The sequence below is a fragment of the Ziziphus jujuba genome, chromosome 4 (assembly GCF_031755915.1).
Source record: "Ziziphus jujuba cultivar Dongzao chromosome 4, ASM3175591v1".
Classification (NCBI taxonomy): Eukaryota; Viridiplantae; Streptophyta; class Magnoliopsida; order Rosales; family Rhamnaceae; genus Ziziphus; species Ziziphus jujuba.
Genome location: NC_083382.1, coordinates 7,943,066 through 7,968,318, shown reverse-complemented (window position 1 = coordinate 7,968,318; position 25,253 = coordinate 7,943,066). Strand labels below are relative to the sequence as shown.

Below are 25,253 nucleotides of genomic sequence, written 5' to 3'. Positions count from 1 at the left end.
ACCAAAAAAAAAATAGCCGATTAAAAAAAATATGCAATCAATAAATAAATTTAGTCACAGCAAATTCAACTATCTAAATTCTAAAGAGAAAGAGACGAGCAAATATAATTAAAAAAAAAAAAAAAAAGCAAAAAACTAAAAACAGCATATATAATGTAATTCAATAAAGTTGATCAATGTTCAATAAAAACAGCAGATATAATGTAATTCAATCAAGCTGATCAACATTCATGGACAAACAAAGAAGAATGCCTTTCATTAGTATTAAAGATATACAAGTCCCCAATAATGGCATATAAGATAACGCACTTTTTCCTTCTCTAAAACAAAGTTTCTCACGGGACTCCCAGCTCGAGTTCCAAAAAGAAAAGATGACTTACGAGTCACGAAGGGTAAAAATGAATTTTCAGCGCACCTGACAACAAGACGGCACACCACGCGCTTGAAAGGAGCTCGCACGAGCGAGGAAACTCTGAACAGCGGTTGGCCACGAGCTCTTCATGGCGCTCTCGCACCAGTGTACCTGTTAGGCTGCCAAACAGCAGCTCATTAAATCCTGACAGATACACAAAACGCCAGCCCAAAATAAAAATGAAAAAAAAAAAAAATTTCAAACTTATTCCATCATTGCCGCTCTTTTTGACTTGTCACTTCGAAGACCAATCATCATTAATCCTCTGAAACACCATTGGACATCGTAAATACCATGAAGCTTCGTTCACTGATAATTGAGTCACCGGTCATCAAAAGTATTATTAATATACCAATAGTTTATGTGGAGTGCAAACTGCAATATGACCTTCTTCTGCTTTTTATTTTTTATTTTTATTTTATTTCCCCGATAAAACTATGAGACCGATATTTTGAGATAAGTCAGCAAATACGTAAAAAATCAATGATGCATACTTCTTATCGACTATGGACCACTAGGAGTTGGATTCTTTAATATAATTGGTTGTTTCTCTTGTACTAGCTAACATATGTAGTGCATATATATAGATAGATAAGCCTAAGCAAGTTGATTAAGTACTAGGATAGGGGAAGTGAAGAAAGAAAAGGATGGTGAGGCGGCTGTTGCTTGTTTGCACGATTGTATTCTTATGGCTGATCATTCATGATTCATTAGCATCGGCAGTACCAGCAGCGACCATAGGAAAACATGGTTGTCAAACGGAATGTGGAAACGTAAACATCTCTTTCCCTTTTGGCATTGGATCCCCACATTGTTATGCTGACGATTGGTTCGAAGTAGTGTGCAAAAATTCTAGTAGACCTTTCCTAAAACGCACCAATCTCGAAGTCCTCAATACGTCTTATATTGACGGCTACTTGGAGACAGATCAGACTGTGAGTAAGATAACTTTTTTTTGCTACGTATATTTTGTATCTTGCAATTACTATTGTTATGACTTTTTTGTTATATTAATAATCAAGTAGGAATACATAGGAATACATCTTTTAGGCATCCTCTGGAGCAGAAATCAGGTAAAGTTTATTAATTTTATTGTTAACAGTATTGTTGCTTTTAATTGTAAGATGCGTAGTAGTTTTCTGGATTGTCTTAAATTTTTGCATAGTGGTTCCAGGAGTTGTTGGCCAATTATATCCATCTCTATATGAAGAAAGATATGATAAAACTAAGATTATATATATTAGGGTAAATTTTCTACTAACAGAATTATATTGCAAATTGACTTTACAGATTCAGGTGAGAAGCCCAATAACTTTTTGGAATTGCAAAGGCAAGGGAACCCAAGGGCCTCTTAACTTGACAGGAAGCCCCTTTGTCTTGTCCAACGACCAAAACATAGTTGCTGCCATCAGTTACGATGTGCTAGCGTTGATGTCTTCATCAATCTTGGATGGGACTGAAATTTCAGCAGGCTGCAAGTCCAAGTGTTCAAACAAGTACCATAACAGAAGCTGCAACGGAGTGAATTGCTGCCAAACCACCATTCCATCTCATGATATGCAGACCTATACTATCACTTTTCAAAATACGGACTCCGTATGCAAATACGCGTTCGTGGTAGACGAAAATTGGTTTATGTCATCCAATTCTACAGATTTTGTTGAAATTAAAGATATGCACTTCGTTCCGGTGACTCTGTATTGGACATTATACCATTCGCCACAAGAAATTTTTGGAAATGAATTCATGCCAGAAAACTCAGGAAGCAAATATTATTGCCAGAATGGCGCCGTTTCAGGAAATCAGACGTCTTTTAGATGTTTCTGTAAAGACGGCTATAGTGGAATTGCCTATCTTTCTCCTGATGGATGTCAAGGTAAAAATCTCCGCAGCCATCAAACCTTCAAAATGAACCAATTTATTATATTTATCTCCATTATTTTAAGGAACACTTTCATTCATACTTTTTTAGTTTTTTTATTATTTTATTTAGATTTAATACTTTTGAAAATTTTTTATTTGTTTTTGTTTAGTTTTTTAAATCTATTAAAATATACTCATTCATCAATGTTTACCTGTTAAATTTTATAATTGAAGATCAAAATTATATTTTAAAAATATTAGTTAATTATAAAATATTGATTTTTTCAACTTTCTTTTAACCTTTAATTATTAAAATTAATTAATAAAAATTAATAAATAAATATATTTTGATATATAAATATAATTAAAAAAAGGCTAATGATTAGTTTTCAAAAATATCAAATTTAAATTTAAGTTAAATGATATTAAAATTAAAAATGCGTAAATAAATTTACCCTTATTTTAAAATGCCCAAATTCAATTTTGTTTTATTTTTTCTAATTTATTTATGTATGTCAAAGTTTTTCATTTTATATTTAATTTATATATTTTCTTGTTTTACATGTCAGATGTCAACGAATGTGAAATGTCTCCCACCATATGTGATGGAGTCGGAACTTGTGTGAACACAGTTGGATCGTACAAGTGCCGAAAGCCCAAGGTTCTAGTTGTCGTTATAGGTATGTCCCCTGTTCTTCTAATTCAATTTTATGAGTTAAGCCACCCTGAACAATACGGCCACCTATATTGATTAATCCAATGAATATAAAGAATAGCATATATATATATATATATATGTATAGAAACTATATATCTTTTTTGGTGAAAAAAATTAACACATGAATTTTAAATTAATTTTAACTTTTCATGTTCGACAACTGACTTAAAAAAAGGCCAATTAGAAAAATATAAACGCATCGGCAATTAATTATGTGTTGTTTATTAACATGATCGATTTTTTTTTATTTAATTGTTTGTATTTTACTTAATTCAATTTCTTTTTTTTTTCTTTATTTATTTATTTATTTATTTATTTATTTTATGTTAGTAGTTCAATATAATTCAACAAAATTTTAAATTGTATTAAATTTATCATTTTTGTTTTATTTTTTTTAAATTTATAGTTAATTAAAATATATAACAAAGTCTACAACTAACATTGGAAGCAGATAGTTAGACTACACATAATTAAGCAAAAAATACAAAAAAACGAAAACAAAAACCAACACGTACCAAAACCGACCTAATAAATAAATATTCATCCAATATGAGCTAAAGTCCCATATCTGGTCAGCTTAAGAGAAAACTATTTAGTAAATCCGTGTAAGTAGGGCAAGACCTGGAAATTTTTTTTTTTTTCTTTTTTCTTCTCTCTATCTAATTGAGTTACAAAAGCAAGATTTTGATACAGAACAGAACCTAGCTCTAGTACTATTTTATAACACAACTTTTTATGAAGGCTAAAGGAAGTAGTTCAAGAATGGATACTTCAACCGTCACTTGTTTGCATACTGATGCTACTGAATGCTATCTTTCTAAAAGTTATTGATATTTTTCCATAAATTATTTTCAAACAGAAAACTGGGTAGACGATTTCACATACTTCAGTTTTTTATAGGTTTCGGTAGTGGTCTTGGAGCATTGTTTCTTCTAATTGGCACATGGCGTTCATACAAATTCATCAAAAAAAGAAAAGCCATTAGACGTAGAAAAAGGTTCTTCAAACGAAATGGCGGTTTAGTGTTGCAACAACAATTATCTTCAGGGGAAATTTAGCTTCTTTTATTGGCTAGCAGATTTGATGTTCAAGGAGAGATTAATAAGCAAAAAAGACCCCATCAGAAAAATAAGACGAGAAATTAATTAGATAAATAAGACAGTATTTATTAATAAATATCTCTCGCAAAGTGAGTGGTGATGGCAAAGAGTTGAGTAAGCAATGTATATGCATCGATGCATAGTCAATCTTGATGTGCTTTTTATTGTACAAATAAATAAGAAAATTTATACAGTAAAACTAGTATTTTCTCAAAAATAAAATTCTCCACCTCCAATGTCAATATATATTAAAGTTTGAATCTTTAAAGACCACAGGAAAAGATATTAGGGTAGAAGTAAAGTTTTCTTATAGCTTATTTACTTTAGTTATTAATTATTTAATTTTTGATATTTTAGATTAAAGTGACATTAAAATAAATGTCACTGTATTAAGATTTTCTTGTATAGTAATCAATTTAATAGCAACTATAAAAGGTATATTAAGTATATTTGATAGTATTTTAAAATGTTATTTAAGTATATTCATAGCATTTGAAAATGTTATAGATTTCTATAGCATTTGAAAATATTATTGTAAAGTAAAATTTTATCCAACATGTAAAAAATAGATTGAAAATACTATTGTTTTATATTATTAATGACATTTTTTTAAAATGCTATAATCGTAAGTGTCAGGACCCATCCAGAATTCCTTCCCCGGAACCCTAGACAGCCCTGATCCCAGGGAAACCCTACCAAACCCTCCAGTGGAAAATCCGGCAGAGCCTCCCCTAAGGGATTTACTTACCATAAACTACCTGCACTGAAAACACACTTCTAAAAATATCCCCTTATTCCTCCCACAACTACAAACTGTTCCACAAATTTTTAGCACTTCTCAAAAGCAATAACAGTCCAGTGCATAAATAAAACAGAAGTATCTCAATAGTATACAGAGCTTTAAGAAATGCTAAACAATAGAAATACAACAAGGCTGAAAGAAATAATATACTGAAATGAAAGAGTACAGAAGTACTTCTCGAAACAAAACAGCAGCGGAAAACTTGGTTCGCTCCGGAAGAACGTCTACCACCACTTGCACCTAAGGGAACGGAATTTAAGAGTGTGAGATGCTAATCATCTCCGTGAGTAACCCGAACTACTGAACACCTTTTGTGATAATAAAAATAATAGTAATAGCAATTAAGGAATAAAACAAATACCAGCAATTAATAAATAAATAATAATAACTGTTGGAAAATAATAATTTCCCTCAAAACTCTCACCAATCGCTCCGTTTGAAATGTTCCCTTTTTAAAACCTTTTCGCAAAACCCAATGTACATACCTCCCAAAAACCAAGGGATTAAACCATTTGATACACAATAAATAAATAAAAACATACCCCAATATATATAATAAAAATATAATAAATTATAGTAAATCATTTTGAACACCTTTGGGGTTTAAACCATTATTTGCAATTTACACCGACAATTACACCTGACGCACCACACCATATACCGGTGATGCCCTCCGATACCCAGCGTCCCGAGCACCGACTGGCGGGGGGTTTAAAGAGAGAAACCTGCAACGGTCACTTCGGCGTCCCGACAGTACCGCTGCTACAAACCATCACCCGGCCAAGGAGAGGGGCGGCTGTGGCCAACAACAACTTGCCTGCCCACGGTCCAATGGCAACTCACGGGTGAAGTAAAAACCGTGCGCTAAACCAGATAATAACCGCGCACTACCACGTGTCCATACACCATACACCAGAACACCAATACTGTATGAGTGCGTCTAAAAATAAACATAAGTAACCAACCGTACCGTTTTTCCAAAAACCACCGTGGGAAGTATACCAAAATTTCACAAAACACCATCCCACATATTTTTATTCAACAACCCGGTACGAAACACTGATAACCAACAAACCACAATTTTCTCGAAGTACGAGATGCAACCATAAAAATACCACGGGCATAATTTATAAAATTTAAACAAATACTTTCGTAAAATATTTAACCCAATCATGCCCGGAAAATCAAATTTAAAACCACGTACAAATACTACCAAAATACACCTTGCTCATGCATAAAAATTAATTAAACCACAATAAAATTCATAAATAAATCACACCACATGAGCATAATTTAAATACCAAATTAAATACCAATTAAATATAATTAATTGCCCAAAATAATTTTTGAAGGTGGGTCACTCACCTGGAGCACGTAAATCAACTAAGATCCTCCTCGGGAACAACTCCACTACTCGCGCGTGCACCTAAACAACCACAGTGCACAAACCAAAAATATTAATAATTTATTCGGGTAATCCCCAAATGGGTACCCGGGGAGCGAACACCAAGCGACATCTAAAGGGTTACGATTTATATACCGAATCAAAGCTCGCGTGATGAGGATCACGGATTCGGTCTTACTTTCCGGTGATCGGACCCGACGGGGTCGGAATCTCGCCGGAAAGCTTTTCGAGTTTCGGTTCCGCAATTCTCCCAAACCGTCATGAATTGGCGGAAACGGAAGCCGGATTCGGGTTCAGGAGGTCGAACACTGCGGACTGGAGCTGGCTGGAAATTCGGGTACTCGCCGGAACAGTACTTTCCGGCGAGCCGCCGCGGTCACCAGCAACCGTCGCCGGCGGCGGCGCGTGAGGTGGCCGTTGGTCGTGAAATTTGGAGGTTTTGCCGGACATGAGGAGGGCAAGCTTGCTGGCCGGTGCATGTACAGTAACTCGGCCGGAACAGTGGAAAAATTCCGGTGGCCGGCGGGTCCTCTCTCTCTCTCTTTCTCTCTCCTCTCTCTCTTTCTCTCTCTTCCCCGGGAATTTTAACAAATAAAAACCCCTGTGTGACACTGTTCATGCCACGTGGACCAATCACAAGCTGACATGTGGTGTTTCACTGTTCACCGACCCAAAAACATTAAAATAATACGGTATCCGGTAAACTTCAAACGTCCATAACTTTTTAACCGGATGTCTGTTTTGAGCGTGCCACTAGTCTGTGAACTCGTATCGACGAGCACTTCACAACCATGCACGAGTCAAAGCTCATTTCCCCATAAACAAAAAGTCAACTCCGGCACCCCTTGGACAGTTTGGACCGCAACTTGTTTCGTCCATAACTTTCAAACCGTAGCTCCGTTTTCGATGTGCTACCAGTCTACGAATTCGTGGCATCGTGCTCTTCACCACAGTACCCTGGTCAACTCGAAATTCCCACCGAGTCAAAAAGTTAACTTTTGACCCTTTCGGTCAACGGTCAACCTCGGTCAACGTGCACGGATTCCGGTGCGATTTGGGACGGGGTGTTACAGTAAGCTACAAAATCCCATATGTGTTGTAGTGATATATTGGGAGAAGATGCCCAACACATGGAATTAGAAATTATTATTTTTGAGTTGCAAATTAAAATTTAAATACAAGACTTGTAGCACAACCTCTTATAAAGGCTAAAGGAAGTAGGCCAAGAATTATTCGTTACTTTAACCGCGTCACTTATTTTGCATGCTGATCAGTGCCATCTAAGTCTGATTTTTTTTATCCCTTAAATTATTTTGATAAGAGAAAAACTAGCTCGACGATTTAATGTGTACTTGAGTTTTACATAGGTGTCGGCAGTGGTCTTGGAGCATTGTTTCTACTCATTATTGGCGCACGGTGTTTATACAAATCCATAAAGAAAAGAAAAGCCATTAAACGTAGAAAGCAGCTCTTCAAACAAAATGGTGGTCTATTGCGAACCAAGCTGTTCAATTCAAAAGAGTTACAGAAAGCCACTGACAACTTCAACCTAGACCGAGTTCTAGGTTAGGGAGGCCAAGGTACTGTTTATAAAGGAATGTTGGCAGATGGTAAAATTGTTGCTGTGAAGAAGTCTAAAATAGTTGATGAAGAGAAACTCACTGAATTCATTAATGAGGTTATCATTCTTTCCCAAATTAACCATAGGAATGTGGTTAAACTACTTGGATGCTGTTTAAAGACCCAAGTTCCACTTCTTGTTTATGAATTCATATCCAATGGTACACTTTCCCAGTATATTCGTGACCAAAATGAGGAATTTCTTTTTACATGGGAAATTCGCTTACGAATTGCAACAGAAATTGCTGGAGCTCTTTCCTATTTACACTCCGCAGCTTCCTTTCCCATTTACCACCGAGACATCAAATCATCAAACATACTCTTAGATGAAGAGTTGAGAGCAAAAGTAGCAGATTTTGGAACTTCAAAATCAGTTGCCATTGACCAAACACATGTTACTACAATGGTACATGGTACATTTGGCTATTTGGACCCTGAGTATTTCCAAACAAGCCAATATACGGATAAGAGTGATGTTTATAGCTTTGGTGTGGTGATTGTTGAGCTCTTGACAGGACAAAAACCGACTTGTTTAAAGAGGTCAAAAGAAGGACGAAGTCTAGCAACTTATTTCATCATGTGCATGGAGGAGAATCGCTTATTTGATATAATTGATCCTCAAATCCTCAAGGAGGGAAAAAATGAACAGATGTTGGAAGTTGCTAACCTCGCAAAAAGATGCTTGAATTTGAATGGAAGATACCGACCTACAATGAAAGAAGTGGCAACGGAGTTGGAGGCCATTCAGAAGTCAATCAAAACTGTTTCTGATCAACAGAGTTTTGAAGAAGTTGAATCTGTGAGGACTGAAATAACAGCGGCTTGGAACGTTTCCAACACAATTGGTTCAAACCCGTCTACATCCATTGATATTGCTTCCTTGTTCGACTAATCATCACTGTTGTCAAAATAAAATTACCTTTTTACTCTTCTTCGTTGTTCATTTTCATTCTCCGTTTAGAAAATGGAATTTTATTATTGTGACTTTTACTAGAGATATGTTTAACAAGTTGTTTTAGCCCGACTATATAATTTGTTTTTTTTTTTTTTTTTGAATTTTTGAAGATACATCTATGTTTCAATTCAAAGAACCTATATATTAGCACCATCTGCCTTAGAGTTTATTGGCTTCTATAAATCAAGGTGTTACAATTATGGACAGATAAAAATATTCCTTTATTATAAATATTCAGAACAAATAAAATAATTGCAATATATAAATGCAATGAAACAAACTTACAAATATTAAATATTAAAAACCTGGTAAAATTAGCAAAATCCACAGAAATTGATCTAAATTCAAGGCCTGAATTCTACAATATCTTTAAGACAGATTCGTCTCATATGGTATAAATGATCCTGCAATAACTGTCTTTCAAAGTACAGCAAATCAATTAGAGTGAATAAAAAAAAATTAAACACCTCTAAAGCTCTCTTCTACGCACTTAATTAATCTATTCCTTCCTCTATCATACTACAAACTTAGACTTTCTTAGAATTTTAGGAGAAGAAGATAGAAAATATATTGTATTAATTTTCTATTTCGTTTTTGGTGGGTTCAATTCTGAGAAGGAACCACTTATACATATAGCCCACAAGAATCATAGGAATTACAAAACTTTTGTAATACAAGTTTAAAATTTTTTTTAATACAAATTAAAACAAAAATGGTTAAATAACTCAATTACAAATTCATTCAAAACTTTTGTAACTCTCGTAACTCCTCAATTTGATGAGAGCTTTATGTGTATGTGAGTTAAGCCCCTGTTTTGGGCAGTAAGAACAGAGCCAAACAAAGTGGGGAGAGAGAGAGAGAGAGAGTAGAGAGAGAAAAGGTGGACGTTAGTAGCTAATTTTGATAGAAGAGATCGGGGGGGGGAAGGGTTGTGTGTTTATTGGTTAATGTCTACTTTTTATTCCTCAAGTCATAGCTAAAATAGCTTACACAGATACTAACTAAATAACAGCATTTCATAAAAATCAGGAAGCAGTACTCCACTTCACAGAGTGGCTAACAACAAGGAAACAAAACAAATCAAAGATAAGACCAAGTCTTAGGAGACTAAGTCATCTGTCAACCCAACGTCCAACGTGAGCCTTCTTAGCATGGCACGTGCAACACCTAACACAATTCAAAGCCAATAAACATGGCTGCTACAAGAAGTTTTTTAAGACAAAGAATAACATATATGTCTTACCATGCAATTGTGCTTCCAGAGATTCATTATGCAACAGTTTGATAGACAAAAAAACCTTGTATCACCTTGAGTACTACACACCAACAGAGAAATTATGTTTTGGATGCTTAATTTTACATCACAAATCCACTTTTTTATGCAATTCCAAAGGGTGTACTAGATAAGTAAAAACATATGATAAAATTCCAGAAGAAGAAAATAAATATTACAACTTTTCCAGAAAGAAAAAAAATGGTACCTCAAAATTTTCTCTCTGCATCCCACCCTGACTACCTTCTTGTAGTGATACTTCCCATGCATTTTCGAAACTGCTAAACTTATAAGATAAAAAAGTTAAAGAGGATATGCTGCTAATCTCCAACAGATTTAGCTAAAATCAATGAAGCTTAACCAGAGAGATACCAAAATCAACACAAAATATAAAGCATTGCCAACAAATTCAACAATAGAGACTGTAAACTTTTTAATTACCAAAAGTCTCGAGATCAAACTACAGGGCAAAAAATTTAGATATTGGAATAATACACCAAAAAAATAATATCAATACAACATGAATGCATACGTATACATAAAAGAGACCGTAAAAAGGATCAACTAAATTCATAGTAACTTACAGCCAGTAAAGGATATGTAAACTAAAATTCTTTCTGAAAAAGATGATCAATGTAGAGAGACCTTGAAAGCGCTTACGGAGCCAGAGCCAAGTGCTTGCATTTTGCCAATGGCAATTATTATTGAATATTAGAACATCTTCAATGACATTGCATTTTGCAATTATTCTTGTGTCAATGAGAAACACAACTTTGAGGGATGAAACAAGTACCATTTGGCTGCATAAATGTTGTGTCTTGCAATTATTTTTTAGAGATAATTTCACAACCTAAATTCCCATTGTACTTCAAAATGCATGGCTAATTACTTTTTCTTATTTCTTTTAGAAACTTCCTTTGTAGTTTGAATTTTTATGCATACTACATTTTTTTTTTTTTGTCAATTTCGTTTTTTTTTTTTTTTGGGGGGGGGGGAATACAGTATAAAATTAAACGAAAATTTTTAAGTTAAAGTACAATAAACCAGAACAATAAAATTCCCATCTCACTAGCAGACTAAAATTTAATATTTATATTTTATAGTGATAATATTTAAAATTATAACGTATGTAGAAATTAATTGTTTGAGCTTGCTATTACTTTTTGTTAACTCTACAGATAGCCTTTTCACATTATTATTTTTTATTTACTTGAAAAGATATACTATATCATTTTAATTATTTTCTCGTTCTGCCCATAAATTTCCATTCAATTTAATTTATATTTTATACTGAAAAAGGGAAAAATTGCAAATAATGAAAATTCAAAAAGAAGTTTATGCCGAAAGTAAAATTGTTGAAGTAAATTTCAAACTATAAGGAACTTTCTATAAAGATTAAAATAGTAGGGTGAATGTACAAAACTTTCAAAGTAGAAGGGAAGCGTATAGAATTATTCATAATTTTTTTATTATAATTAAGAATTATAAGCAGGAATGATCTTAATTTTTAGTGAATAATGGATTGCCAATTCTCCAATTAACCGAAAATAGAAGAATATATATTTTAAAAGGTACAAGCAGGTTACTAAAATATATATTCTCCAATTCTACTAAAATTAAAAATTGAGTAAGCAACAGATTAAGATTAAGGTCCGTATCCAATAACTTTCTGGAATTGGACAGGTAGGGAAACCCATGAACACTTCAATTTGCTAGGAACTCCTTTGTTATTTTCCAACTTCAACAAATTCACTACGAGCTGCAATGTACGAGCTGAAATTAAAAATATTTACCTATTTAAAATTTTCTATATATAAAATTCAAATTTAAATTTAAATTCAAAAGTAAATATATAATAGTTTCCTTATATGAGATTCAAATTCAAATTCAACTATATTTTTTGATTTTTTGCAAATAATTAATTTTCTTATGTTAAACTTTTATAACATAATTTAATTATATTTATTATTATTATTATTGTTTTTATTATAACTAATTAACAATATTTTGGATTTAAAAAGAAGTATAGATATACATACCATAAATATAGTTCCATTATTATATGTGTTAATTTGTATATTATAATACATATGAGTATCAAATTATATATAACTTATGGTATATTGTATATATTTTATTTTAATAGTATATATACTTTGATTATGACCTATATTTAATGCGCATGATAATATTAATTATAGTAAAAATTTGTATATATAATATTATAAATATATATTATTGTTTATTTAAAATTTATTTCAAAATAAAAATTGATTTTATATATATTTAGATACAACCATAAAAGATAAAATATTTTATACTTTTTCAATAAATTATCTAATATTATAATAATAAAAATATATTTTTTTTAATACAACCAGTAGAGGTTAAAAAAGGAAAAAACTTTATACTTTTAAATAGTTATTCTATTCGGTAATGATTAATATTTTAATAGAATCATAAATAATTAAAAAAGAAAAAGAGATATTTTTGTTATTGATGATTTTGGAGGGAATTTGTAATGATAATACACTGGCACGTAGCACAAAACTCTTCTACTTTTATATATTATTATAAAATTATATTTTTATATATTTAAAATATATATAGATATATATCTATATATATAATTTTATAAAAATTCCTATAACTATGTTTATAGGAATAAAAATTGCATAAAAATATATATTTTTTATATATTTATTATTCAAATATATAATAAAAAAGGGTGATAGCTGCTTTTTGGGGGACTGGTCTCCAGGATCTTCCCCTATTGGCCTGACTATACTTAATCATATGATGTTGTGAGTAATTAATACAAATATTAGGGATGAAATAAACACCATTTTGTTACGTAAATATTGCATTTTGCGATTATTATTATTTCTTATTTTATTAAGAATCCAGTAGAAATCTTATATATTTTAGTTAATTCTAAATCACAATTATTAGCAACTTTAATGTGTATATTTAAAATATGTCAATATTCCTACTTATTTGTAGACCATGACTTGAACTTGAATGTTTAGGATTTTGGAGTTTGTTACCATATTAAGTTATCATAATTTCCAAAAGTTTAAACAGTTAGTAATAAGTAGGCTCAAAATTATGCTTATTGAGTTATGTCAACAGAAATCATAACATTTACTTTCACGATACAAGTGCGTAAGAGGATAGTAAAAAATTTTTGCAAAGTGCTAACCACATGGTTGAATATTCTTTTGAAATTCCAGTAGTTTTTAGCCATATACGTTTCTCTATATTAAGAATCGATCATATGACAAAAACTGATGTATACACATTTTAAGAAAAATAAAAATAAAAATAAAATATCTACCCACTAAAATTATGAATTGACGTGCCAACAGATTCAGGTAAACAAATCCAGTAACTTTCTGGAATTGCACAGGCAAAGAAACCCACAAATCTCTAAGCTTGACAAAAAGCCCCTTTTCCTTCTTGGTGATGGACAAACATATTCATCGCGGTCAATTGCAATGTTCAAGACTTAATGTCTTCATCAAATTTAGATCGCAGTGAGATTTCCTCAGGCTGCAAGTCCAAGTGCTTAACAAACCACAAACCACTATAACAGAAGCTGCAATGAAGTGAACTGCTGCCAAGTCAAACTACCATTCCTTCTCATGCAATAATGGCCTTCACTACCACTTTTCAACCCGAAAGAGATCAAATGTGCAAATACGCATTTGTGGTAGGCCAAGATTGGTTTATGTCAAACAATACAGATTTCGTTACCATACGCGATATGGACTATGTTCCTGTAACTCTAAAATGGAGCTTATACGATTCAAAACAACAAATTTTTGGAACAAATAAATCCGATGAACAACTTGATTTTTGTTAGGGAAGAAATCAATCCGTTGGTACAGAAGTGCTTCCATCTCTTCAATAAATCAATCAACGGCGCTGTAATGCTACTGTGGCTACGGCTTTGAAGGAAATTAATATCTTTTGGATGGATGTCAAGGTAAAACATAATTGACAGAGTAGTAAATAATATTCTACCTCCTTATAACATATATATACCTTTTGATGGAAAATCAGAACAAACAAACCAACGCAGATCTTATCGAGGTTCTGCCAAGATAGCCTACGTCCTCGTTGCTCCGGCGAGAGCTTCTGATCTCTTATTAATCTTGCAACAATCACAGAGAAGACAACACTTTGACACAATCTGGTTTTCACACAGAAAACACAACCAACCCGAAGCCCCTTTCTACACCCTTCCTATTTTGTATATTCAATCTAATTCACTCAGAGATTTTTCACTAAGAAAAATGAACACAATAGAAGAAAATGTAGAACACGAATCTTGGAGCTCCTCTCTCTTTCTCAATCTTGAAGAAAAGCTGGTATTTCTATTACTTGGATCGAAGAGGAAGAGTTCTGTGTATATATATTGCATAACAGCTTTAAAACGACGTCGTCCAACTTATTATGAGGAATCACTTAGATTAAGACACGTAGCTTGCAGTTATTCAGTTATAATAGGCTTGAAATGACCACTTTGTCCTTCTTTATTTCCAAGTAAATGAAACGATGCGTTTTGCCCTTCTGCAACTTAACCATCGAGTCTGAGAAGTCACACCAGCTTAAATCCTCTCCAAGTGTTGACCATACTCACCAAAAACCTTGTAAGATTGAATTTGTGGATTAAATCTTCACATATCTCCACCTAATCCTCAAATTCAACAAACACAGAAGCTCATCACCATCTCAGTAAGATTTCTTCACAAATTAATCAGCTTGCTCCTATTCGAAGTAGGTTCTTGCAAGTGTTAAGCTTGCCAACAGTAAGCACTTTTGTTCCCATATCTGAAGGATTAAACTCTGTAGGGATCTTCTCCAATCTGATTACTTTCTGAGCTGTCATATCTCGAATGAAATGGTATCTAACTTGAATGTGTTTCGATCTTTCATGAAACACTGGATTTTTACACAAATGTATTGCACTTTGACTATCTGAGTACGAAGTAACCTTTTGCTTGAGTGCTTTAAGCTCTGTCAGTAGCCCTTTAAGCCAAATGGCTTCTTTTACAGCCTCAATTGCTACCATATATTATGATTCAGTCGTTGACACAGCCACCACAGGCTGTAACTGAGATTTCCAACTTATGCAATTTCCACACAAGGTCAATGCATAAGAGGACATTGACCTTCTCTTGTCCTTATCTTCTACATAATCAGAATCTAGATATCCATTTAGCTCCACTCCACTTGAATCCCCCTTATAAATCAATCCTTCACTAGCTGTATGTTTCAAATACCTTAGAAGCCATTTTAAAGCTTTCCAATGATCTCGGCCAGGATTTGCCATGTATCTACTTAAGATACTAATGGCATGAGCTAAGTCAGGCCTAGTTGAGGTCATCACATACATCACTGACCCCATAGCATTAGAATAGGGAACTGCTATCATATCTTCCTTCTCTTGCTCAGTTGATGGGCACTGTTCACTTGATAATTTGAAATGTCCACCAAGAGGTACACTTGCAAGCTTTGCACCTTCCATTGAAAACCTTGAAATTACCTTCTAGGTATATGAAGATTGCAGTAACTTCATTTCACATCTTGACCTGTTTCTCACTATCTCTATTCCCAAAATCTTCTTGGCTGGTCCAAGATCCTTCATTTCGAGCTCTGACTTTAACAAGTTCTTCACAATTTGTATAATTCTGCCATTTGGTCCAGCTAGAAGCATTTCATCTACATATAACAGTAGATACACTGCTTTATCTGTCATAGGATCTTTAAAATATAAACAGCTGTCAAAATTACTTCTTTCAAAACCAGATTTCACCACAAATGAGTCAAAACGTTTATACCACTGCCTTGATGATTGCTTAAGTCCATACAGTGACTTCTTAAGCAAGCACACCAAATCTCCACCTTTTCCTTTAATCTCAAAACCTTCAGGCTGCTTCATATATATTATTTCTTCCAATTCACCATGGAGAAAGGCAGTCTTGACATCCATTTGTTCTAATTCCCATTCAAAATGAGTCACTAATGCCAACATGACTCTTATGTTTGTATACTTCACAACCGGTGAGAAAATCTCATTGTAGTCTACTCCTTCCACCTGAGTAAACCCCTTGGCCACTAATCTGGCCTTGAACCTCACTGGTTCAGATTTAGATATGCCCACCTTGACCTTGTAGATCCATTTACAATCTACAACTCTTCGATTTGTTGGTGTTGGTACTAAGTCCCAAGTTCTGTTCTTATGAAGAGATTTCATTTCCTCCTTCATGGCTATTTTCCATTTTGCTGATTCCTTAGATTTCAATGCTTCTTTGTAACTCCTTGGCTCATTATCAGTGAGCTCTTCGAATGCCATCAAGGCATAAGCTATGTAGTCTGCATAACCGTACTTCCTGTTTGGTTTCACTTTCCTCTTAGCTCTATCTCTTGTCAGCAAATAGCCAGGTGATGCTATATTTTTGTTTCTTGTATTTGGTGACTGTTGTTGGGTGTGATCATCTTTAGAATCTTCATCAGACTGAGCAGGTGTTAGTTTTTCTGGTTCATCACCTCTTACAAGTTCATTTACTCCTTTTGAAGTTGGCCTTTCATCCAAATCTTCACTATGTTGGTTTTCCACCTCAGGAAACAAATTTAAACTTCTTGTCTCCACTTTGTTGCTCATTTCATTACCTGCACTGTTAGAATCTTTGCAAGGCATAGAATTTTCATCAAAATTGACATCTCTGCTAATAATGACTTTAAAACCTTTACTTTCTCTATCTCAAAGCCTATAGCCTTTAATTCCCTAAGGGTAGCCTAAGAAAGTACATTTCGAACTCCTAGGCTCAAGTTTCCCTTCAAATTGATGGAAATATGCAGCACAGCCAAAAATCCTCAGCTTGCCATAATCAGGCTTTTTACCAAGCCACATTTGTTCAAGAGTTCTAAAATTTAAAGCTGTAGAAGGTGACAAGTTCACCAAATACATGGCTGTCATAACAGCCTCACCCCAAAACAGCTTAGGTAACCCAGATGACACTAGCATGCATCTTACCTTATCGAGTAAGGTTCTATTCATTCTTTCAGCCACACCATTTTACTGTGGTGTGTATTTCACAGTTCTATGCCTTAAAATACCATTTGACTTGTAAAAGTCATCAAATTCTCTATCGCAAAACTCAAGACCATTGTCTGTTCTTAAAATTTTAACAACTTTGCTGGTTTGATTTTCAACCAGCAATTTCCACTCTTTGAACCTTGAAAAAAAACCTCATCTTTAGTCTTTAACAAGTATATCCAGACTTTTCTAGAATAATCATCAATTATAGACAAAAAAAATATCTATTTCCACTCTGTGTTTGCACCTTAGCAGGTCCCCACAAATCAGCATGAACATAGTCTAAGACAGATTTGGCCCTATTTGAGCTCAAATTAAAACTGAGCGTGTGCTGTTTGCCCAAAATGCAGGTTTCACAAGACTCTAAATTACTAACTACATTCTTATAAAAAACATTTAGTTTATTCAAGTAATACAGGCCTTTTTCACTAATGTGGCCTAATCTCTTATGCCACAAAGCAGTTTTATCAGCAGGTGAACTTATAGAAGCATTACTTGAATTGACTAATGTCTTACCAAGTAAGACATATAGGCCATTTTTCTTCTGAACCTTCATTACTACAAGTGATCCTTTGGTCACTTTCATGACACCATTCTCACTTTTACAGGACAAACCAGATTCATCTAACATGCCAAGAGAAATTAAATTTCTCTTCAAATCAGGTCCATGCCTTACTGCAGTAAGAGTTTTAATGGTACCATCTACTAACTGTAGCTGCACATTACCAATGCCAGTTACTGAACAAGATCGATTATTGCCTAACAAAACTTGGCCACCATCACACTTAGTATATGAGTTGAAACAACTCAAATCAGGACACGTGTGGAAAGAGCAGCCAGAATCCAACACCCATTCAGTGTGATTTTGGCTTGTGGACATTACCAAGACTTCTGCAGGTTCTAAACCAGTGTAGGCCACTGCTAAATCTCCAGATTCTTGACTCTTTTCTTTCTCATCTTTCTTCTTCTTAAAATAATTTTTAATAATGTGTCCCTCTCTCTTACAGTAATAGCACCTCCTACCCCTAGTTCTAGATTTAGACCTGAAATTCTCCCTAGACTTACTCCTGTGGACACCATGACCCCAACTTCGAGTAGCACTCCTACCCCTCACAGTAAGTCCTTCACCTTTGGATTCAGACTTCAATTCCAAGTCTCTAGATCTAAGGGCACTTACAACAGCATCTAAGGTCAATGAGTCCCTACCATACTTAATGGCATTCTTTACTTCTCTATAAATTTCAAGCAATGAGTTTAATAAGATCACAGCATGATGTTCATCATCAAAAGTAACCTTACAATTTGCAAGGCTTAAGATTAAACGATTAAAGGCATCAGGATTTGTGTCTAAATCCTTAGTGGTATCCATCTTAAAGCCAAAACATTGCTCAAGTAAAAGAATTCTATCAGGTAAGGATCTTACCAAGTAAAGTTGTTCAAGTTTTTGCCACATTTGAGAAGTAGTACTTACATCATCGACTTGCCACATTAGAGAGGTGCAATAAAATTGTGCTCATTGCAATCTCATCAATCTCATGCTTTTTTTCATCAGTAACATCAGCAGCATAAGTTCCATCAATTGCCTTAGCCACCTTCATCTGCACCAGTACTACTCTCATTTTCTTGCACCACAGCAAGAAATATCCTTGGCCATTGAAAACATCAATTTCCAATTTTGTAGACATTCTTAACTTCTCAGAAAATTGAAAACCCTCACAAAGATGATTCTCACAGAAAATCTAAAAAACCAAGAATCAAGAACACTTAACCAAGCTCTGATACCACTGATGGAAAATCAGAACAAACAAAACAACACACATCTTATCGAGGTTCAGCCAAGATAGCCTACGTCCTCGTTGCTCCGGCGAGAGCTTATGATCTCTTATTAATCTTGCAACAATCACAGAGAAAACAACACTTTGACACAATCTGGTTTTCAGATAGAAAACACAACCAACCCGAAGACCCTTTCTACACCCTTCCTATTTTGTATATTCAATCTAATTCACTCAGAGATTTTTCACTAAGAAAAATGAACACAATAGAAGAAAATGTAGAACACGAATCTTGGAGCTCCTCTCTATTTCTCAATCTTGAAGAAAAGCTAGTATTTCTGTTACTTGGATCGAAGAGGAAGAGTTCTGTGTATATATATTGCATAACAGCTTCAAAACGACGTCGTCCAACTTATTATGAGGAATCACTTAGATTAAGACACGTAGCTTGCAGTTATTCAGTTATAATAGGCTTGAAATGACCATTTTTTCCTTCTTTATTTCCAAGTAAATGAAATGATGCGTTTTGCCCTTCTGCAACTTAACCATCGAGTCTAAGAAGTCACACCAGCTTAAATCCTCTCCAAATGTTGACCATACTCACCAGAAACCTTGCAAGATTGAATTTGTGGATTAAATCTTCACACCTTTGTTGAGTGCTTGATATCAATACAACCAAAGGCTTTTTTATATACCAATGCTTCAGTGCTATCTTTGATTTTGCAGTTTAATATAAAAAATAACCTGAGATTTACTTGCTGTACCTTTTACATATTAGATATCAACGAACGAGAAATTGATCCCACCATATGTCATGGAGTGGGAACTTGTGTGGACACTATTAGATCATATGAGTGCCGAAAGATTAACGTGAAAATTGTCCTTAAAGGTATGTCAGTCCAATGGCAATATATATATATATATATATATGCATGTTCATGTATAAAACAATTTAATTTTTATTTTCTGATTATAAAAAAATTCTAACCAATAAAATATCAAGTAAAAATGAAAAGAAAATGTATACTTATGCACTTATCTCAACAATATTCAAACACAAAACTACTAGTAATTTATCATTTTATAGCACTACTTTTCATGAAGGCTAGAGGAAGTATGTTAAGAATGATTAAATTAGCAGGCGCATGCTGCTGAGTGCCATTTTTCTAGATATGATTCACATTTTTCCACAAATAATTTTGAAACAGAAAAAAACTAGCTTGACAATTTCACAAACTTGAGCTTTGTACAGGTTTCGGCATTGGTCTTGGAGTGTTGTGTTTGCTTATTGGCACACGGTGTCCACAAAAATTCATAAAGAAAAGAAAATCCATCAAACATAGAAAACAGTTCTTCAAACGAAATGGTAGTCTATTGTTACAGCAACACATATATTCAGGGGCAGTACAATTTCATGCTAAAACCAAGGTGTTCAATTCAAAGGAGCTACTCAAAGCCAATTCAAATAAAATTATAGGCCAAGGTGGCCAAGGTACTATTTGCAAAGGAAATGTGGCGGATGGAAAAAGCGTTGCGGTGAAGAAATCTAAAATAGTAGACGAAGAGTAACTTGTGGAATTCATTAAGGAAGTTATCATTCTTTCACAAATTAATCACAGGAACGTGGTTAAACTATTCGAATGCTGTTTAGAGACCGAAGTTCCGCTTTTTGTTTATGAATTTATGTTACGGAATTGAGAGAAAAACAAATAGCAACGAAAACAAAGAAAACGAAGAACAAACACACAATTTACGTGGAAACCCTTGACGGGAAAAACCACGGGCAGGGAGAAGCAAATCCAATATCGAAAGATTGATACAAAGGTGAGCCAAATTTCGAGATACCCTAAAAACCCCAATTACAGCCGAACAATATATATATATATATAGTACGGAAGAAACCCTAAAATTGAACAGGTCCACCACTGAGCCCCAAATTTTTCTCCAAAATTAGTTTCACCAAATGGGTCGCACCGCGAGCTTTTCGGGTCGGGTCAACAAGAATTCGAGTCACTAACTCTAACAATTTATACCTAATGATACACTTTCCGACTATATACATGACCAAAAAGAGGAATTTCCTTTTACATGGGAATTGCGTTCATGAATTGCATTGGAAATTGCAGGTGCTCTCTCCTATTTAGACTCTGCAGCTTCCTTTCCCTTATACCATTGCAACATCAAGTCTTTGAGCGTACTTTTAGATGACAAGTACAGAGTGAAAATTGCTGATTTTGGAAGTTCAAAATCAGTTACCATTGACCAAACACATGTTGCTACACTGGTACATGGTACATTTGGCTATTTAGATCCTGAGTATTTCCAATCAAGCCAATTTACATAGAAAGGCGATGTCTAGCTTTGGTGTGGTAATCGTTCAGCTCTTGACGGGACAAAAAACAATTTATATAACGAGGTTTAAAGAAGGAAGAAGCCTAGAAAATTTTTTCTTCATGTGCATGGAGGAAAATCGTTTGTTTGATGTAGTTGATCCTAAAATTGGTAATAAAGGAAGTAAAAATTGGTAATAAAGGAAGTAAGGAACAGATCATGGAAGTTGCTAATCTTGCATGAATTTGAATGGAAGGCATCGACCCGCAATAAAAGAAGTGGCAATGGAGTTGGAGGCAATTCAGAAATCAACCAAAACTTTTTTGAATGAACAGATTCATGAAGAAGTTGAATATGTAAGGCCTGAAATAACATAGCCTTGGGATGTTTCCACACCAACTGGTTCACACATAAACACTGGTAATAATATTGCTTCACCATTAGATGCATTACCACTATTAGTTTCCAAATAATAGTTATTAGAAATATTATATATTTGTACTTTAATTGCCTTCGTTGTTGGAAAACAAACTGAATTGTTTCTCCAGTTTTGGTAATCTTTCATTTTATTTCTCGTTTTCTATTAATTTTTCTTTCTCTTTTTCCTTTGTTTTTTATTTTTATTTTTATTCTTTTAAAGTAATAGAATATGGACAGGGTCACAGCAAGGCCCTATGACATATTACAATTTACTAAAGATAGAAAAAGTACAAGAAAAATATGTAGAGCTAGAAGAAGAAGAAGAAGAAGAAGAAGATTAAAATTGCTGACTTGGATAACAGAAATTAGTCTGACCGAATGCTGACAAGGCAAGCATGAATTTGAAAGAATTTACAAAACGCATTTTACCTCCAAGGACTCTGTTTTCAACCTTGCATCCTCTGTTATATTTAATAAGATCATATTACTGTTTCCATGCAAATATTTACAAAAACGGCTAGTTTTAAGAAATTATTGTTTTAATAAGGAACCCAACTAAAAACCTTGTCTCAATCCAAAAATATTAAATATATATATATATATATATCTAGGTTCAAAAATGTTGAGGTTATGGCAAAAAACTTGTAGAACAAAAGAAAAAACAAGTCAACTACATGAAGAGTTTCCTACTTACAGGGGAAATTAATAAATCCACTGTATTCGAAAATCTATGCCCTAATTAATGGCCGACAGATCGACTTTATTTCATTTTATCTCAAGTTATATCATTAATACTTTTTTGTTGATGCTAGAAAATTGCTTCTAGCGAAGCTTCTTGTCATTGCTTGATCATTAAATATTTCATGACTTTATAGGTATTAATGAAAGACACACAATTTCCCCGTAAATTCGTGATGGCCAGAATGAAATTTTCCACTTAGGAAACGGTGTGTCCACTCTTTCTAAAAGTCTAAGTCCTTACTTTTTATTTTACCACAATTGGTCATATCATTAAAGTCCCCTATAAACTAACTTAGAATTTTCTTATCTAAATTGATGTAGCTATTACTAAAAGGCATTGGCTAGTAAGAGCATCCACGAGGCTCCTTTATCTTCTGCATACTTTTTATTTTGTGGTTTGATTTTTTAAAATATAAAATTGATTTTATATTTGAAGAGTTAAATTCTTTATGTATATTTAATATTAAATCAATATAATTTAAATTTCCAAAACACTATCTATTTTAGTTATCAATGTATTGTTTCTAGAAAAAAAAAAAAAAGAAAAGGAGTGGGAAATAATAAAATAATTGAGAGAGAATTTTAATAAAAAAGAATGAGGCAATAAATATAGTAATAAATGTTTATTGAAAAATAAAAATAAAGAATATAATATAAAGAGAATTGTTGGATAATTTTTTGCTTAAATAATCCTCTAAAAAGCCTTTAAACAAAAATAAAGAGAAGAAGAAGAAGAAAGATCTCCATCATTGCTGCAAATTGAAAAAAAAAAAAAATCCTCAAGTTTTTTCCAGATTTAGTTCTTCTATTTCCATTTTTTATAGAGACAAAAACAAATAAATTCTTATTATAAATGTCAAGGTTATTGGAATTTTAAAACTTCTTGCAGAGGAATAAAAAAAAGTAAGAGCTATGGAGAAAGTAGAACTATAGCGTCTATAATATAAAAGGTATTTTTTTCAACATAAGTCAATTATTGAATATTTTTTATATCTTTTTAAAAAAATATGGATTATATTTCATCTCAATTATAATTATTAAGCCAAAAAAAAAAAAAAACACTCAATGAGATTTTTAAGTCGTATATAAGAATGTTCTTTATTAAAAAGAATATGCTTTTTTTTTATATAAATAAAACCGGATGTTCTAAACGTTTCTTCTTTTTTTTATTATTATTCATAAAAAGAGATGGCTGACGTGCCAATGGTATTTGAATAGGAGTTATTTTATTAAGAATTGATGTATATATGTACTTCAACAGAGAATAATTGAGTACGAGACCAATAAATCCACTACCCAATCGGTCGAAGGTTCGATGTAAAGCTCAACACCATTTTAAATATTCAAATCATTAAAATTAATTAATTTGTAATGAGAAACGAACAAATTCGACTGCAGTTATTTATGAATGCAGCCAAGATAGCAATTATCGCGTTCATTTTTCCTGAGAGGAAAAAAAAGTTGGTTTGTAATTATAAAAAGGTATTAACCATATCATAAATACGATTCATTTATTTAAGTGAAAGTAAATTAATATAAAAAATGAAAGTAAATTAGTGATATACATAATTTAAAAGTCAAAGTACAAAAACGGCATCATAAAAAAAAATAATAATAATCAAATGGTTACTGAATTAACCATTATTGAATGGAAAATATTTTATATTATTATATATGACTATCATAAATGAGATATGCATATTCACATAACATTTTAATTGACTACTCATTTACTTTTTCATATTAAAATTTGAATTTTATAAAGTTTTTGAGTTATACAAAATTAAGTCAAAATGTATCAAATTAATACTAATTGTCATGTTTTTATTCAAAAAATAATAATAATAAATAGCCAAACGTACGTTTTGTTGTGTTAGCCAAGATCACAAAAGCCCAAATAAAAATTCCAATAATAACAGGCCTAAGACAAGAACACTAGACTTTTCAGCCCAAAGCTCTATCAATTTCAGAAAATATCCAAAAGAACCTATGTGGATAATTGTTTACGTGTAATTATTCATATCTGTCTAGGCAACTTACAGGCAGCTTTCTTTTTATACATTTTATTATTTTTATTAATTTATATAAATATATATCTTAAAGGGACGAAACAGAAAGATAGAGACATTCAATCATTTATTGCGATGCTAAATATCTTTCTTTATATGTGGTCCTACCAAAGGGAGACATGAAAACTCATTGTAGGGACATAAAGAGTTAAAGTCATGAAAGTGTTTGTGGCTGATATGACCACCCTTAAAAGTCCTTCACTGAATCACTATCAGCATTAGAAAAAAATTAAAAACTGTATATATATATATAAAAGAAAATTGCTTTTTATGTGGGCCCCACATGAATGTGAAAAAGAAGTCCGGAACCAGTTGAATTTATTTATTTATTATTATTATTTCCCTTGCGAGGTTGGCTTCGTTTGTATATAGAACGCTATACCTGGCAATTCGGGTTGGTGGGTCGTGTTTGTGTCAATCCGTTTAATAATCGAGTCAAAAATGTCTAACCCGAACACGACCCATTTATTAATCGTGTCAGGTACCTAAAACACTAACCCGACCTGTTTATAAACAGGTCAACACGACACGACCCGTTTAACACGATTATTTTAACGGGTCGTGTTGACCTATTAACCCGTTAACCTGAAATTGACCTATTAACCCGAAAACTAACCTATTAACCCGTTAACCCGAAAATTAACCTATTAACCCGAAATTTTTT

The 25,253-nt window shown here is 33.1% G+C and overlaps 2 protein-coding genes across 3 annotated transcripts; both read left to right on the top strand.

Annotated features, from left to right (window-relative positions):
* Positions 1-832: 832 nt before the first annotated feature.
* Positions 833-7,900, top strand: LOC107403842 (wall-associated receptor kinase-like 3). Of its 2 annotated transcripts, none has more exons than XM_048472306.2 (4): positions 833-1,347; positions 1,703-2,288; positions 2,845-2,955; positions 7,668-7,900. In XM_048472306.2, exons 1-4 carry the CDS (start codon positions 1,060-1,062, stop codon positions 7,868-7,870), a joined length of 1,188 nt encoding a protein of 395 aa, XP_048328263.1. In that variant the 5' UTR covers positions 833-1,059; the 3' UTR covers positions 7,871-7,900. The 2 variants fall into 2 exon arrangements, with proteins under 2 accessions (XP_048328263.1, XP_048328264.1); XM_048472307.2 differs by lacking the exon at positions 7,668-7,900 and adding an exon at positions 3,894-4,404 and having other exon boundaries at positions 838-1,347.
* On the top strand, positions 7,898-8,812 carry LOC125422084 (wall-associated receptor kinase-like 1). Its single transcript, XM_048472536.1, has one exon. It carries the CDS (start codon positions 7,898-7,900, stop codon positions 8,810-8,812), a length of 915 nt encoding a protein of 304 aa, XP_048328493.1.
* Positions 8,813-25,253: the final 16,441 nt, after the last annotated feature.

What these genes read in the sequence shown, in the direction of transcription:
- LOC125422084 (XM_048472536.1), top strand. Translation starts at nt 7,898, where the DNA reads ATGTTGGCAGATGGTAAAATTGTTGCTGTGAAGAAGTCTAAAATAGTT.
- LOC107403842 (XM_048472306.2), top strand. Translation starts at nt 1,060, where the DNA reads ATGGTGAGGCGGCTGTTGCTTGTTTGCACGATTGTATTCTTATGGCTG. An exon ending in ACTTGGAGACAGATCAGACT is followed by an intron (nt 1,348 to 1,702) that starts GTGAGTAAGATA and finishes TTGACTTTACAG; the next exon opens with ATTCAGGTGAGAAGCCCAAT. An exon ending in GGTTCTAGTTGTCGTTATAG is followed by an intron (nt 2,956 to 7,667) that starts GTATGTCCCCTG and finishes AGTTTTACATAG; the next exon opens with GTGTCGGCAGTGGTCTTGGA.